The sequence below is a fragment of the Mobula birostris genome, chromosome 4 (genome assembly GCF_030028105.1).
Source record: "Mobula birostris isolate sMobBir1 chromosome 4, sMobBir1.hap1, whole genome shotgun sequence".
Classification (NCBI taxonomy): domain Eukaryota; kingdom Metazoa; phylum Chordata; class Chondrichthyes; order Myliobatiformes; family Myliobatidae; genus Mobula; species Mobula birostris.
The window spans coordinates 163,656,035-163,674,328 of record NC_092373.1 but is presented as its reverse complement, the minus strand read 5'-3'; the positions used below and the strand labels follow the sequence as shown (position 1 = coordinate 163,674,328).

General features: G+C 43.1%; 1 protein-coding gene and 1 long non-coding RNA gene across 7 annotated transcripts in view; one reads left to right on the top strand and one right to left on the bottom strand.

Moving 5' to 3' along the window:
- The window catches only part of lef1 (lymphoid enhancer-binding factor 1), a 174,870-nt gene that overhangs the window by 86,755 nt on the left and 69,821 nt on the right, over positions 1 to 18,294 (bottom strand). For 3 of the 5 annotated variants that reach the window (XR_011885787.1, XM_072256388.1, XM_072256386.1), the window contains exon 4: positions 8,062 to 8,242. Coding sequence is in view for 4 of the 5 variants with exons in the window: in XM_072256388.1 (XP_072112489.1) it covers positions 8,062 to 8,242 (181 nt within the window). In the remaining variant the exon portion in view is untranslated. The remainder of the gene's footprint in view (positions 1 to 8,061; positions 8,243 to 18,294) is intronic. The other 2 variants (XM_072256389.1, XM_072256387.1) reach the window with 1 other exon arrangement.
- Positions 11,360 to 18,294, top strand: part of LOC140196720 (uncharacterized) — a 42,186-nt gene continuing 35,251 nt past the window's right edge. For both annotated transcript variants that reach the window (XR_011885790.1, XR_011885791.1), the window contains exons 1-3: positions 11,360 to 11,517; positions 13,798 to 13,877; positions 17,584 to 17,642. This is a non-coding gene — a long non-coding RNA (uncharacterized lncRNA). The remainder of the gene's footprint in view (positions 11,518 to 13,797; positions 13,878 to 17,583; positions 17,643 to 18,294) is intronic.

Genomic DNA, 18,294 nt, shown 5'->3' with positions numbered 1-18,294 from the left:
ATTTGACCTATCAAAATGAACCACCTCACACTTCTGTGGGTTGAACTCCATCTGCCACTTCTCAGCCCAGTTTTGCATCCTATCAATGTCCCACTGTAACCTCTGATAGCCCTCCACACTATCCAAAACACCCCCAACCTTTGTGTCATCAACAAATTCACTAACGCATCCCTTCACTTCCTCATCCAGGTCATTTATAAACATCACAAAGAGTACAGGTCCCAGAACAGATCCCTGAAGCACACAGCTGATGACCAGCCTCCCTGAAGCACACAGCTGTATGACCTGTCTACAACCACTCTTTGCCTTCTGTGGGCAAGCCAGTTCTGGATCCACAAAGCAATGTCCCCTTGGATCCCATGCCTCCTTACTTTCTCAATAAGCCTTGCATGGGGTACCTTATAATGCCTTGCTGAAATCCATATACACTGCATCTACTGCTCTACCTTCATCCATGTGATTAGTCACATAAGCAAAAAATTCAATCAGGCTCGTAAGGCATGACCTGCCCTTGACAAAGCCATGCTGACTATTCCTAATCATATTATACTTCTCCAAATGTTCATAAATCCTATCTCTCAGGATCTTCTCCATCAGCTTTCCAACCACTGAAGTAAGACTCACTGGTCTATAATTTCCTGGGCCATCTCTACTCTCTTTCTTGAATAAGGGAACAACATCCTGAATCCTCCAATCCTCTGAAACCTCTCCGTCCCCATTGATGATGCAAAGAACATCACCTCAGGCTCAGCAATCTCCTCCCTCGCTTCCCACAGTAGCCTAGGATACATCTCGTCCGGTCCCGGTGATTTATGCAACTTGATGCTTTCCAAAAGCTTCAGCACATCCTCTTCCTTAATATTCATATGCTCAAGCTTTTCAGTCCACTGTAAGTCATCCCTACAATCACCAAGATCCTTTTCCGTAGTGAATACTGAAGTAGAGCACTCATTATGTACCTCTGCTATCTCCTCGGGTTCCATACACACTTTTCCATTGTCACACTTGATTGGTCCTATTCTCTCACATCTTATCATCTTGCTCTTCACATACTTGGAGAATGCCTTGGGGTTTTCCTGAATCCTGTTCGCCAAGGCCTTCTCATGGCCCCTTCTGGCTTTCCTCATTTCATTCTTAAGCTCCTTCCTGCTCGCTTTAAAATCTTCTAGATCTCTACCATTACCTAGTTTTTTGAGCTTTTCTTTTCTTCTTGACTACACTTACAACAGCCTTTGTACCCTACCATCCTTTCCCTGTCTCATTGGAATGTACCTATGCAGAACTCCACGCAAATATCCCCTAAACGTTTGCCACATTTCTTCCGTACATTTCCCTGAGAACATCTGTTCCCAATTTATGCTTCCAAGTTCCTGCCTGATAGCCTCATATTTCCCCTTACTCCAATTAAACGCTTTCCTCACTTGTCTGTTCCTATCTCTCTCCAGTGCTATGGTAAAGGAGTTAGAATTGTGATCACTATCTCCAAAATGCTCTCCCACTGCGAGATCTGACACCTGACCAGGTTCATTTCCCAATACAAGATCAAGTACAGCCTCTCCTCTTGTGGGCTTATCTACATATTGTGTCACGAAACCTTCCTGAACACACCTAACAAACTCCACCCCATCGAAACCCCGGCTTTAGGGAGATGCCAGTCGATATTTGGGAAGTTAAAATCGCCCACCATGATAAATCTGTTGTTATTACATCTTTCCAGAATCTGTCTCCTTATCAGTTCCTTGATGTCCCTGTTACTATTGGGTGGTCTACAACAAACACCCAGTAGAGTTATTGACCCTTTCCTGTTCCTAACTTCCACCCACAGAGACTCAGCAGACAATCCCTCCATGACTTCCTCCTTTTCTGCAACCAGGACACTATCTCTGATCTACAGTGCCATGCCCCCACCTCTTTTCCCTGTCCTTTCTGAAACATCTAAAGCCTGGCACTCAAGGTAACTATTCCTGCCCCTGAGCCATCCAAGTCTCTGTAATGGCCACAATATCATAGCTCCAGGTACTGATCCACACTCTAAACTCATCCGCTTTGCTCATAATACAGGTGTCCCCCGCTTTTCAAACGTTCGCTTTACGAAACCTCACTGTTACGAAAGACCTACATTAGTTACCTGTTTTCGCTAACAGAAGGTGTTTTCACTGTTACGAAAAAAGGCAGCGCGCGATAAAAGGCAGCACGCCCCGAGCAACCAAGCTCCTCCCCCGGAATGGCATTGCTTAAGCATGTGCCTGTGAGCATCCATTAGCAAGATGAGTTCTGAGGTACAGTATCGGAAAAGCTTAAAAGATCTCATAAGGGTGTTACACTTAGCGTAAAACTAGACATAATCAAGAGTTTCGATCGTGATGAACGAAGCAAGGACAAAGTGAGTTTGGCTTGTGGAAGTTGATGAAGATGATGTTGAAGAGGTTTCGGCATCCCATGACCAAGAACTGATAGATGAAGAGCTGATGCAATTGGAAGAGGAAAGGATAATAATTGAAACCGAATGCAGTAGCAAACGGACCGAAAGTGAAGTCGTCCAGGAACTGAACATGAAGCAACTGCGTGAGATTTTCGCTGCAATGATAAAGTATGACTTTAATTTTGAAAGGGTACATAGACTTAGGGCAAATTTGCAGGATGGTTTGAGTGCTTACAAAGAACTGTATGATAGAAAAATGCGCAAGGCTAAGCAGTCAAGCAGCCGTCCACATCAGCCACAGCAGACGACAAACCTCAACCTTCGACATTGATGCAGGCAGACATAGAAGAAGATGACCTGCCTTCCCTGATCGATGAGATGACACACCGATGTCCCACCACCCCAACATCCGAGCCGCAGACCGATACCGGGCTGCAAAGAATGCAGGGGTAACCGGGACACACCCAGCACATCTTTAAGAAATAAGCTGAAATAACAAGCTAATTAATTAGGTGCCGCCCAGCATGTAAATGTCGGCCTAGATCAGAGGCGATTCGTCTCTGATCTGGGCCGACATTTGCGTGCTGGGCAGCACCTAATTAACTTGTTTATTTCGGCTTTTTTCTTAAAGATATGCTGGGTGCGTCCCGGCTACCGCTGTACCCCTGCATGCTTCGCGGATCGGTATCGGTCGGCGGCCTGGAGGGTGGGGGCCACTGCACCACCCCAACCTCCGACGACTCAGCCTAACACACTTTCATCAGTGTGCTCAGCACAGTCTTCCCAATTCCCGTAAGTGATACTACACTGTACAATCATTATTTCTACTTTATATAGGCTGTGTATTTTTATGTGTTATTTGGTATGATTTGGCAGCTTTATAGCTTAAAGGTTACTGGAGAGAGTGTTTCTGCTGACAGCACTTGCGTGAGATTTTCGCTACGGAGAACAGTGTGGCAATGATTGTAGAGAAGTATTTCTACTTTATATAGACTGTGTATTTATCATATCATTCCTGCTTTTACTATATGTTACTGTTATTTTAGGTTTTATGTGTTATTTGGCATGATTTGGTAGGTTATTTTTGGGTCTGGGAACGCTCACAAATTTTTCCCATATAAATAAATGGTAATTGCTTCTTCACTTTACGACATTCCAGCTTACAAACCGTTTCATAGGAACGCTCTACCTTTGGATGGCAGGAGAAACCTGTACTCCTTGCATTAAAATAGACACATCTCAAACAGTTGGTCTGACCATGTCCCTTCTCTATCACCTGCCTATGCTTCCCCTCGCACTGTCTCCAAGCTTTCTCTATTTGTGAGCCAACCGCCTCTTCCTCCGTCTCTTCAGTTCGGTTCCCACCCCCCAACAATTCTAATTTAGACTCTCCCCAACGGCCTTAGCAAACCTCCCTGCTGGGATATTGGTCCTCCTCAGATTCAAGTGCAACCCATCCTTTTTGTACAGGTCACACCTGCCCCAAAAGAGGTCCCAATGATCCAGAAATATGAATCCCTGCCCCCTGCTCCAATCCCTCAGCCACGCATTTAACCTCCACCTTATTCTATTCCTATACTCACTGTCACATGGCACAGGCAGTAATCCCGAGATTACTACCTTTGCGGTCCTGCTTCTCAATTTCCTTCCTAACTCCCTGTAGTCTGTTTTCAGGACCTCCTCCCTTTTTCTACATATTGGTCGTTGATACCAATATGTACCACGACCTCTGGCTGTTCTCCTTCCCACTTCAGGATATCATAGAAGCGATCAACAACAACCCGGACCCTGGCACCTGGGAGGCAAACTACCATCTGCAGTCGTGCCTTGATCAAACCGCTGAAGAAATTTCCATCTCCCTTTAAACTCTTCTCGCTGTTCTAACTGGCTGACATCCACGTGCTTGCGCAATTGTGCCTTGATTTTTGTATTTGCACAGCTTGCTGTCTTCTGCGCACTGGCTGAACGCCCAAATTGGTGCAATTTTTTATTGATTCTGTTATATAGATTTATTGAGTATGCCCGCAAGAAAATGAATCTCAGGGATGTATATGGTGACACAGGTGTTCTTTGATAATGAATTTATTTTGATCTTTGATGATGTGTAAGTTTCATGCAAAGATGACGGGAAGTGCTCATGGACAATAAGAAGTCTATGATGTCTGGTCCTGACATTACCATCACTGTTCCATCACAATTAACATCCTATAAGATCATTATAGCACACAGAAACTCATCTGGACCAGCCACTGTGGCTATAAGAGCATGCCAGAGGCTAATTCTTTACACAATCTACAAAGTTTGGGAGGTGTGCAATGGAATACTTTCTATCTAAATAGACGAGAACAGCCTAACAAGCATCAATAGTTTGACACCATCTAGGACAAAGCAGCCCACTTGATTGGCAACCATCCACCACCTTAAATTCATCTCCAGTATACAATGGCTACAGGGGGGGTAACATTGACAATAGCACAATATCACTCAACCAGGCTTGTTTCTACGCAACCCCTCAGATCGAAAAGGACAAGGGCACCTGTAGGCCGTACGCCATTTGGATTTGGAAATATGCTGTCATTCGTTCATTATCATTGCATCTAAGTCCTGGAGCTCCACACCCAACAGCACTGTGGGAGTACCTTCACATGAGGGCTGCAGAGACGCAAGAGGGTGATCACGATCACAGTTTCAAGGACAATTGGGATTGGGCAATAATGCTGATCTTGCCAGTGATGCCTTCATTCCAAGTATGAATGAAGAAAAAATTCAACCAAGCTATTCTTCCAGTATAGTACAGTTTAGTCTATTCTATCCACCTTCTGCTTTATACATTGTCTTGAACCATAGATGCTATCAATCCTCCGCTTGACCATCAAATGGCCATTTTTCTTTGTGTGACCAGATACATAGCATAGCCTCATTTGCATGAAAAGCAGTGATTTCACTGACCAATTGCTCGCAGTTCAGCATTCCCTAGTGGATCATTGGATAACCGGCAATGGGAAGAATTCCTTCTTTAGACAATAATGGCATTTTATTGCAGTTCAGCTGAGAGCAGCAAGAAGGATTTAACCCCATCCGCCCGAGTCTCTGCCACAACAGATGGTGCAGTAACTCGCTGAGCAATCGAGGATTAGACACACACCTTGCATGCCCACACAACCACACATCAACATGCATGCACTCCACATGCACACACAAGAACATGTGCACCTACCCATGCATCATGCACATACACACACACGTATGTGTACAAATGCACACATGACCATAAACATGTGAATGCCCACGTACATGAACATAGGCATATATTCATCATATTCATACATAATATGAATATGATGACCATCTGCCACACAAAGGAAAGTATCCATCACATACACTTGAATGCACGTGAACATACATGTGAAAACACCAATGTATGATTACACACAGGAATACACACAACCAAGCACACAGGAACGCAAGCTCACACACACATACCCACACTTGCATGCATGCACGTACACACAACACTCTCAAAACAGGCAACCCTGCTCTTTATTTAGTCTGCGTGCAGCATGTAAACACTACTTCCTCTCTGGCCTCTTCCTGTGATGGTGGCACTCTGTGCTTGTTCAGCTGCTCTACCCACAACAGGCAAGACCCAGTACTGTTCATCACTGGTACTTTCACTACTGCAGAGCAACAGAGTTTTGGAGTTAAGCAACTATTTCTTTCAAGATACCTTTGCTCCAGCGAATCAGTTTCTGGATTTGAAGCATATTTTAGAACAGATTGGAATGACTCTGAGATAACTTCAGCAGATCCCACATCACTCAGTGCAGCTGTGGAAAAGTAGGCAGCAGCAAGTCAGCATCGTTCTTATTTCTTCTGGTGTTGATCTTGTCAACCAACACCTGCGATCTATTTTACTTGGAGATTAGACTTCCTTGAAGTTTCATGGCGAAGACAGTTCTTGGCAAGTTGTTCAAACTTCTCATTTATCATAGGTAATCTGGATTTAATGTCTATCTTTATGCTGTATTACTCTTTAGTTCACAGACCTTGATTTTTACTTTTCCTTCCGACATAGAAGAAGGAAATCTCAGTCGATCAAGCTGATGTTGGCTCACAGAGCAATCCCATTCACCACTAATTTTCCTTGTAAATTATTCTCGTCATCTTCCCATCAGCACTGCCCAGATCCTATCATTCATCCATGCACTTGGGGCAATTTATTGCAGATTACTAACATAGATAGATTGACATAGAACAGTGTCGACCACAAACAGGCTCTTTAGTCAAATGTCTGTGCCGAGTGTGAATGCCAAACTCCCATCTACCAACCCTCCCATCCTTGGAATGCAGGGTAGTGTGGGGGCTAAGACACGTAATCCAGAGTACCGAGGAGAAGTCCACATGGAGGAATGTGCAAGCTCCACACAGACGGCAGGGGAGGATCAGGATTGAACCTGTATCACTGGAACAGCGATGCAGAAGCTTCACAGAATAGTGTCCTACATATTTCAGCCCTTCCAAATACTATTTAAACATGGTGAAGCTTCCTGCCTCTACCAACTTTTAAGACAGTGAGTTCCACATCTCCATTATTTATTGAGTGAAACAGATTTTTCTTAACTTCTCCCTAATTCTTTTACCCCTTCCACAATTCCTTTGTCCATTCATCCCTAGCCACGAATCTCCCACCCAGCACTTATCCCTTAGCATTACACCTGCCCATTCACCTCCTCCCTCATCTCCATTCAGGGCCCCAAACAGTCCTCCCAGGTGAGGCAACACTTCACCTGCGAATCTGCTGGGGTCATCTATTGTGTCTGGTGCTCCCAAGGCAGCCTCCTCTACGTTGGTGAGACCTGTTATAAATTGGGGGACTGCTTTGTCGAGCACCTCTGCTCCATCTGTCAAAAGCAGAGCTTCCCAGTGGCCATACATGTTAATTCTGATTCCCATTCCCATTCCAATATGTCAGCTCATGGTCTCCTCTTCTGCCAAGATGAGTCCACCCTTGTGTTGCTCCTCCACCCTCTTATATTCTTTCTGGGTACTGCCAACCTGATCACATGAATATCAACTTCTTTCGGTAATTTATTTTTTCATAGCACCCCCTCCCCCTTCCTCTAATCCTCACCCTGACCTTCAACCTCTTCTCACCTGCCTATTATTTCCCCTGGGTCCCTTCTTCCTTCCCTTTCTCCTATGGTCCAGTCTCCTCCCCAGCCCTTTACTTTTCCCACACATTTGGCTATCTCCTTTCCCTCCCCCACCTTTTTATTCTGGCATCTTCCCCCTTCCAGTTCAGTCCAGAAGAAGGTTTTTGGCCCAAAACATTGACTGTGTATTCATTTCCATAGATGTTGCCTGACCTGTTGAGGTTCTGCAGCACTCTGTGTGTGCTGCTTTGGATTTCCAGCTTCTGCAGACTTTCTCGTGTTTATCTTAAATTTATGCTGCCCAGTTACTAACCTCTCAATCGAGGGAAATGAGCCCTTCCTGTTTACATTGACTCATTTTCATAATGAGTCGCATGCCTCAATTATGCCTCCCCCTCCATCTCCTTTGCACCAAAGAAAACAATCCTATAGCTTTAATTCCCCGATTATGAACAGATGTTAAAAATAACACATTTGCTATATTACCTTCTTTATATTCAGGTTCAGTCAAACTTTGCATGGGAGATTCCTCACCTCTCTTGGAGCTGGTGTCTGTGGGGATTTGTGTCGGATGAGATCCCAGCGTGAAGTGCTCATCGCTGTATGTGATGAGAGGGGTGAGAGGGTGAACTGCGTGGCATGGTTGCACAACAGGTACCTTATTTGACTGGAAGACAGAAAAGAAGAGAGTACAGATTCTGTCAGTGTCAATTGATGAAAACAATGCCATTCAATGTGTCTATACAGGTGTGCCCCGCTTTTTGAACATTCACTTTATGAAAGCTCGCTGTTATGAAAGACCTACATTAGTTACCTATTTTCGCTAACAGAAGATCTTTTCACTGTTACGAAAAAAGGCAACGCGCAGTAAAAGGCAGCACGTGACCCAAGCAGCGAAGCTCCTCCCCCGGAACGGCATTCTCGCCGGCATTGCTTAAACACATGCCTGTGAGCAGCCGTTTCAAGATGAGTTCTAAGGATCAGAAAAGCCTAAAAGAGCTTGTAAGGGTGTTACACTTAGCGTAAAACTAGACATAATTAAGCATTTCAATCGTGGTGAACGAAGTAAGGACAAAGTGAATTAGGCTTGTGGAAGTTGACGAAGATGATGTTGAAGAGGTTTTGGCAACAGGAGAGGATAACAATCGAAACCGAATGCAGTAGTGAACAGACCAAAAGTGAAGTTGTCCAGGAACTGAACATGAAGCAACTGCATGAGATGATAGAAAAATATGCGAAGCTAAGCAGTCAAGCATACTGTCGTTTTTCAAGCCTTCCACATCAGCCACAGCAGACGACGAACCTCGACATTGAGGCAGGCAGGCAGACATAGAAGAAGATGACCTGACTGCCCTGACGGAAACAGACGATGAGATGACACCCCAGTGTCCCATCACCCCAACCCCTGAGCCGTGGACCGATACATTGCCGCGGAGAATGCAGCGGTAGCTGGGACGCACCCAGCACATCTTTAAGAAAAAAGCCAAAATAAACAAGCTAATTAATTAGGTGCCGCCAGGCACATAAATGTTGGCCCAGATCAGAGGCGATTGCCGATTGCGTCGCCTCCGATCTGGGCCGACAATTACATGCCGGGCGGCACCTCATTAATTAGCTTGTTTATTTCGGCTTTTTTCTTAAAGATGTGCTGGGTGCGTCCCGGCTACCGCAGCACCACTGCTTTCTCTGCGGATCAGTATCTGTCGGCGGCCCGGAGGTTGGGGACTACTGCACCACCCCAACCTCCGATGACTCAGCCTAACACACCATCACCAGTGTGTTCGGCGCTGATTTCCCAATTCCAGTAAGTGATACTACACTGTACATACATTATTTCTACTTTATATAGGCTGTGTATTTTTATGTGTTATTTGGTATGATTTGGCAGCTTCATAGCTTAAAGGTTACTGGAGAGAGTGTTTCTGCCAAGAGCGCTTGCGAGAGATTTTCGCTACGGAGAACAGTGCAGCAATGATTATAGAAAAGTATCTCTACTTTATATAGGCTGTGTAATTATCATATCATTCCTGCTTTTACTATATGTTACTGTTATTTTAGGTTTTGTGTGTTATTTGGCATGATTTGGTAGGTTATTTTTTGGGTCTGCGAACGCTCACAAATTTTCCCCATATAAATAAATGGTAATTGCTTCTTCACTTTCCGACATTCCGTCTTACGAACCATTTCATAGGAACGCTGTACCTTCGGATGGCGGGGGAAAGCTGTACAATGAACGGTGGGAATCAGAATGACCTGCACAGACAAGGTATGTTTCCTCAGTGAAGATTCCCACCGTGCTCCAAAAGAATAGAAATTGAAAAGTAAGGCGGAAATCATTGAAAACCTACGTAAAATTAGATAGTGGTCATCAGCTAATTCTCTTGGCTTGTCTTCATTACTGCTCTGGCCTTATTTCATCCATTAATGACCTGCTTGAACCTCAAGAGCCACTTTATCCCAGGATGGACCCCGAGCCGTTGTCACTTCCCGCAATGGCACCCTGCAATAATTCATCACTGGTATCAGCAAGCTCAGCGGTGCAGAAGTACGGAGAGGAAATATCCAGAACATTTGCCATGAGGGTAGGATTCTCTCTCCTGGATTTCCTTCACAATGTAGCCGTGTCTGTGAAGGAATGGGATCGCGAACAAACAGCTGGTAAGTTTTTCTTCGTTTAGAGAGTGAATGAATGGAGAGCCTTAGGGGTAATTATAACATCGAGTAACATTACCTGCTACACAACTCTCCCAAGTTCTGTCTCTCAGGAGAAGTGTACAGCACAGAGTGGATTGAATTTGCTTCTTTTATGCTGTTGTGCATCAGCTATCAACCACAGTCAATGAAATACATGTCAGGAGTTAAGGAGCTAAGGCTTTACTCTTTGGAGAGAAGGGGGATGAGAGGAGACATGATAGAGGTGTACAAGATTATAAGAGGAATAGATAGAGTGGATAGCCAGCGCCTCTTCCCCAGGGCACCACTGCTCAATACAAGAGGACATGGCTTTAAGGTAAGGGGTGGGAAGTTCAAGGGGGATATTAGAGGAAGGTTTTTTACTCAGAGAGTGGTTGGTGCGTGGAATGCACTGCCTGAGTCAGTGGTGGAGGCAGATACACTAGTGAAGTTTAAGAGACACTAGACAGGTATATGGAGGAATTTAACATGGGGGCTTATATGGGAGGCAGGGTTTGAGGGTCGGGACAACATTGTGGGCCGAAGGGCCTGTACTGTGCTGTATTATTCTATGTTCTATTTAGGAGTTAAGAGTGCAAGCAACAGGCTATGAAGTAAGTTTATTACTGTTGTTGGTAATGAATTCCTAGGCAATAGTGTCCAAAGGTTTGAAGTGTCCTCCTATAACATAATCTAAAGGAATAACGTCATGAATCTGGTTTAATGTATTCCAGTGATACTGAACTGAATGAAATGTCAAGAATATCTGCAACACTGTAGCAAAATCAAGTTACTAAAACATACCCTTTGGATTTCTTTCACTTGCAATGAACCATTTACAAGATATTTATAGATCATAAAATACTTACTAAAAGGGCACTTTGTGTAAACAATCCCTATGACTTAGAGATACGTGTCACATATTTGGTTCTGCAAAGACAACATCAATGGATAGAAATGATTTAACCGGCACTAGTATTTGTCGCAAAATTCCTCAGGAGAAAACGTAACCTTAAGTACTGTTGCAGCACTGCTCCACCAATTAAAGCAACAGGATCTCATCAGGAAGTGATGCTACAATATTAAGACCAGACAGCCTCGATCTCTTGAGAGGAAGTGGGTTTTGTCTCCGTGGATTTTATTTTATTGTAAATTCTGTGCCAAAGGGAGATTCAAGAAGGTCTGGCTCGCCTGCATTACCGAAATAACGCTCACTGTTTAAGAATTGCTGCTACCAAGATCTTAATGTCTTAAATTGGTCAAAATCAGGTTGGTATCCCCATCAATGTTGTAGCACTTGGTGGTGAAAGTTGGAGGTTGAATTGAAATTGCATTTTGGCTGCCTCATTGATTTAACAGGAAGACCTTGTTCTTTTATTAGCTGTCATAGGCTTTCATAAGCACATTGGACAGAAAAAGGAGGGGTGGGTGGATATCTCTGTGAAACTGTGGAGGAATTTTGATATCATTTCCTGCCTGCAGTCTGTCACATGCCAGTGGCAGAAAAATGCAATAGTCACCTGAGGTTCTGTACCCACAGCCCAATCAAAAATTATTACAGCCCAAATTTACTTGCAGTGGTGCTAGAAAGTTTGCAAACCCAGTAGAATTTTCTCTATTTCTGCATAAATATGAGCTGAAGTGTGATCAGGTCTTCATGTAAGTCTTAAAACTAGATAAAGAGAACCCAATTAAATAAATAACACAAAACATTATGCTAGTTCATTTATCTATTGAGAAAAATTATCAAATATTACATCTATTTGTTGGAAAAAGTATGTGAACTTTTGCTTTCAGTAACTGGCATGATCCCTTGTACAGCAATAACCTCAGATAACCGTTTCCAATACTGTTCATCAGCCCTTGCAGAACAGCTTTAAGGAATTTTAGGCCATTCCTCCTTATAAAACTGCTTCAACTCTGGAATGTTGGTGGGCTTGCATGAACTGCTTACACAAAATTTCTATAGGATTAAGGTCAGGACTTTGACTCGGCCATTCCATAAAATTAATTGTCTCCTTTTTAACCATTCTGTTGTTGATCTACTCTTGCCTTTTGAATCATTATCTTGTTGCATTATCCAGCTTCTATTAAGCTTCAGGTGACACATTGCTACCCCGACATTCTCCTGTAAAATGTCTTGATACAATTTTGAATTCATTGTTCCCTCAACAATTGCAAGCTGTCCAGGCCCTGAGGCTGCAAAGCAGCCCCAAACCATGATGCTCCTTCCACCATGCTACATAGTTGGGATGAAGGTCCTGGCTGCTGGCATGCAGTGCCAGTTTTCTTCCAAACACAGCAGAGGCATTTCTGCCAATAAGTTCAACTTTTGTCTCATCTGTCCACAGAACATTGTCCCAGAGGCATTGTAGATCATCCAAGTGGTCTTTTGCAAACTTGAGATGTGTAGCAATGTTTTTTCTTGGAGAGCAGTGGTTTCCTCCATGGTGTCCTTCCATGAACACCATTCTTGTTCGGTGTTTTTCTTATAGAGGACACTTGAACAGAGACGTCAGCAAGTTGTAGAGATTTCTGCACGTCTTTTGCTCTTACCCTTGGGTTTTTTGTCACTTCCTTTAGCACTACACATTGTGCTCTTGGTGTGATTTTTGCAGGATGCCTACTCCTAGGGAGAGTAGCAACAGTATTGTGTTTCCTCCATTTGGAGACAATTTCTCTTACTGTGAACTGGTGAACACTCAGGTCTTTAGAAATGCTTTTGTAGCCTTTTCTTTACAATCTCTACAATTCTTCTTCTAAGGTCCTCTGAAAGTTGTTTTGATTGAATCATAGTGCACATAAACAAATCTTTCTTGAGAAGAGCAGGCTCTGTCAGTAACTTGAGTTTGTCTGTCTTTTTTATTGGCCAGGGCACCTCCTCAACCCACACCTCCCATCTCATCTCATTGATTGGAACACCTGACTCCAAATAGAAGGTATTACCCAGAGGTTCACGTACTTTTTCCAACAGATACAATGGATCATTTGGATCATTTTTCTCAATAAATAAATGAACAAGTATAATGTTTTTGTGTTATTTATTTCATTAAGTCCTCTATCGAGTTTTAGGATTTATTTGAAGATCTGATCACATTTTATCTCGTATTTACGTAGAAATAGAGAAAATTCTACAGGGTTCACGAACTTTCTAGCACCACTGTAATACTTAAAATGTGCTTCATAGGCATAGAGAAGAGAGGTATTATCAATATAGATGCTGTTGCATTACTGTCAGATAATAGATACAAAATACTTCTTAGCTCGATTATCCCCCTTTTAACTTAGAAAGAACTGCAAGACTGGCTCACAATGGCAAATGGGTTGTGTGTGATCCCAGCCAAAACAAAAACAGCATCATCACACTCATATTTCATTGATATGTTAGAACAGAACAGGACATTTGGATGATGGAGAGACCCTGCTGGGAACACAGGCAGTGTAACCTTGGGGCATTAGGTTTCTTTATTTCTGTGGGTAGGAGAGTTTCACTGTGCTTTCTGAATCAAATGCCATTGCAACTCTGAGTTCTGCCTTCAACCCTACCAGGCCACCATTGCCTTGCACCGATGGGATTCCCTGAGAGCAATGGCAGCGGACACTGAAATGTGAGATGATGCACTTTCTAGGTAAGTTTAGTGATTGTAGTGCTCGCTATTTAATTTATATACATGATTCCTGCATTATAAATATGCGGTAGATGGCAAATTATTCTGCTGAATTGTGAATCTGTGACAAGATTGGGGATAACAGCCTGTGCAAGCAAGCTGATGACGTTGCATAGGTTGAGTTACTCTGCGATTTCTCCCGTTCAGCGAATCAGTGTAAGTTTTCTTACGTGAGCCAATCAGTAAAGCGTGACACTTGATTCTCTTTGCTTCTGACAGGTTTAATATGCCAGGCCACATAGCAAGCATGTGACGTGCTACAAGCAAGACATTTTAATTACATAGATAGAAGCGGAATCAGGCACTGGAGGCTATGTGAGGCTTGGATAATTCAAATGTAAATCCTAAACTTTGCGAGTTTTCCCCTAGTCAACAGTGATATTATAAAAATCCCCTTTCTGCTACCTCCACTTGCTGGACACAACACAATGCATGTGTATCTTGGAGTTACAGTGGAATTGTACCACAATATGACTTGCTGCAATGGGAGTATATGCAAATAACAGATATACAGTAATCATGCATGTTATTAATCTGTATTGAGTTTAATAGAAAAACCCGCTGTAGGCACTGCAAAAAGAAATCAGGAAAGCTGGTGCCAGGTACAGAGATTCTCATCTCCCTATGATTGAATTGGCTGAATCATGTCTTAAGGGGAACTCAACCTACACTGTGGTTTAATATAGTAGATGCTATTTCTTAAGCCGTGTTCAGGAGATACATGGATGGCATACAACTCCAGGAGGTGTGGTATACAATGTCAGCATTACTGAGAGAGAGAGAGTAATCATTAAATGCTGCAGCATATTCTTCAGGACACTGACATCACAGAGAATTGTTTTTGTGTTCAGACATCATAAACGGGTTAGAACATAATTCCTCTACTGCCAACTCCCAATTGTACATGATCAATTTTGTAAGCCTGATGGCTCCCTATTCCTTCAATCATGCTTTAAAACCTCTTCAAAGATTCAAAAGTTCATTAATTATCAAAGTACGTCTCCATAAAAAACTCCAGATAGTATATTCTCCGGATAGCCACAAAAGAAAGAAGGAACATGAAAGCTGTTCAGAGAATGACTCCCGCACGGTAAAGAATGGCATCCCGATCATCAACCCCAAACCACCCTCTCCCCTCTCAAAATGCAACAATAACTTCCAGCACCAAACCGCCACCCCTCACACAACAAAAGGAAAGGAATGGGTGAAAAACACAGAATATAAAAACCATCAGTCTGAAGAAGCCTACTGTCCATAAATGCAATAGTCCAACCCATAAGGCAGAACCACAGTAACATCCTCCTTCATCGTCGAAAGAGAGAGGCACCACACAAGCGCAGAGACCCACCCATCTGTCGCGGTGAGCCGTACAGCGTTAGGGCACTCAAGCCCCTTCTCCGGCGGCGATCAAACAGCAGGCAGTCAGTGCTGAACTCTTGCTTGCCTTCAGCATTCACCCCGATGCTTCAACGCACATCCTAGGATTTATAACTATTTGCTGTAGGAACTCAGCAGGTTGAGGAACATCCATTAGGATAGAAGAAATGTTGGTGCTCTGGGTCAAAACTCTGCTTCAGTTCCCTTCCCCTGCAGACGCTGCTCAGCTCTCTGAGTTCCTCCAGCAAGAGGATTGTAGATTTCAACATCTGCAGTCTCTTGTATCCCCTCAGGTTGACAACACAGATACTTTGCATTGAGTGAAGTACCCACCAAGAGGCTCATTTCCACCACCCGCTCCATAATGCTTCCATCCTTGCTGGGTTCCCCAAAAGGAATGGAAGAAAAACAAACAGCAGAGTGAAAAGGAAAGGAAGATAGATGTTAAATTAGTCACTGCCTCGGGGTCTTCTCAATGTGCTCTTCTTGTAGTGTGGGAACTGTTATACATTGAAACATAGCAATAATCTGTACACAGCAAGATCCAAATCATAGTAGTTAATATTGACTGGATGTTCTGCCTCAGTTACACTGGATCAGAGATTGGATGGGACACCAGTCAGGATATTCCAGTCCTGGTGCAGGCTTTCAATCCAAAATTTCCACAATTCCTTCCCCCGCCATAGATGCTACTCAGACTACAGAGTTCCTCCAGCAACACAACAAAATGCTGGAGGATCTCAGCAGGCCAGGCAGCATCTATGGAAAAGGTAAACACCCTTCATTAGGTTCTGAATAAGGGTCTCAGCCCAAAATGCCAACTGTTTACCTTTTCCATAGATGCTACCTGTCCTGCTGAATTCCTCCAGCATTTTGTGTGTATTGCTTTGATTTCCAGCATCCGCAGATTTTCTCTTGTTTGAGTTCTTCCAGCAGATGGTTTGTTGCCCTGGACTTCTTTAAAGCAGCACCCTAGGATCCTTGAGATCCATGTGAGCTGCTAGACAGAGTCTCAGGTCAATAGCTAATCCCTCTGACAGTGCCACACTCATTCACCCACTGTAATGCCACATTACCACCAACCAAAACATCACCCTTTGTCTGCATTACTAGTGGCAATTGTCACCCCACAACAATCCATGATGCTCCACAAATTAAAACATCACAGATGCAAAATCTGAATTAAAAACTCAAAATGATGGAACCTTCATCAAGTCATTTAAACAAGCTGTTTCTCCACACAGAGAACCTCCCTGACCTGCTGAGTTGCCAGCAATTTCTACTTTTATATAGGGTCTCATGGAGCCTGTTTTTGGAGATTGTCAATATATCCTACACCAACAGTGAGTACTGTCAAATATGGGTCAAAAATGAGTGTTGCACTCTGCTAACAAAATCCAGAAAATGCAGCAGGATATAACATTCTGCCCAACCGTTTATATTAAACCTGATTGGAATTATTAAAAGACCAAGAGCAACAGCCATTTTTCTGGGTCTTTCTTAACCTTGATGCATTCCCAATTCAACAAAGAGTGTCTTCTAAATAACCTTACTCTTGTAACGTAAGAATTGCTCCAGTAAACCTGTATACAGCAAAATCCCATCCTCACAGGTAAATAAGTGGCCAAATCATTTGATTCAGGCGTTGGCTAAGGAGACTGTGGAAATATCCACTATTTACCACACACATTGGGGAAGACAAACATGGCTGACCCTAGTGATGAAACAAAGAGTTTCAGGGAAAGAAGGCCTGGATCTCCTAGACTCATCATTGAGAAATCATGGAGTAGACTGCTCATTTCCAGATGTTTGTCCAAAATGATGCAGGAACGACATAATGAAAATAAAAATACACAGTACATCACACTATGACTGAACATCAATGAAGAATCAGTGACATCACTATCAACACCAATGTAATATGCTGGAGAAAAGGGGCCTTGATTTTAAACCCTGGCAGAAACTTACTCACAGATCTATCATCAGTGGTATTACATCAACATTTTAAATACTAATGCTGTTCCCCTTGCACCTCCCTCTTACTGGAAGTACAAATGCTTCGTAGAAAAAACTCAAATTTATAGCTTGCACCTTATTAACGTCTATCTGACCCCCTTTCCTCCCTCCAGTCACACAGACTAGAAGCCGAACCGATGGATTTGCTGAATTAAACTATCCCCGATCTTCTCTTAATTTTACGGTTTTCAACTCAGATTTGCCTTCATGTGGGAAGCAGATAAGGAACTGCAGGATTTTAATTTAAGCTCCGTCCTTTTCTTCTCTCCTGCAGGATGGAAACAGAGAGAAGCAGCAGTGTGTGAACGAGAACCAGCAAGCCTGCAGAATCAGGTCATTTCCGCGTTCGCAATTGTTACATTTCTTTGCTATAAAGAAGGTGCAGTTCTGCAGACTCTGCTGATGTACCTGCATCATTACAAAGGGAATATAAAAGTGCGACACATCTCTCCAATTCAAATTACAATAATTAGTTTCAAAGCCTGGAGTTCTGGCTTCTTGACCTGCTGAGGATTAGAAATGTATGTTACACCATTTTTGTTCAATTTGTATGCACAGGTCCAAGCTGTCATCTGGCATCATTGTCTCAGGAGTTTTCAGTATTATAGACTGTCCTGATAGTGTGCATCATGAGCTGCCAGTCCAGGCTTCACTCTGTCAAAGTTGATGCAAGGCAGACTGACTAGCCCCTCAGATCAAGGCCCTGCCTGACAGTGATCATTAATTACTTGGGCAGATTTGTTTCCGTCCTGGGTGAAATAAAATTTCAAGGTCTTTAAAACACTCTAAAGGAACACCTAATGTCATCACACACTAAAATTTTAAGAAAGCTGTAAGGCTGTAGAACAATATTTATATAATGCCCAGTTACTCAATTTTCTAAGTTATAAAGTTGTAGTAACCATGATGATTGTTAATGTTACCTCTATGGTTAAGGCGATTTGGATGTTTAGCAGAAATTTCCCTTCAAATTAATGAACAAAAG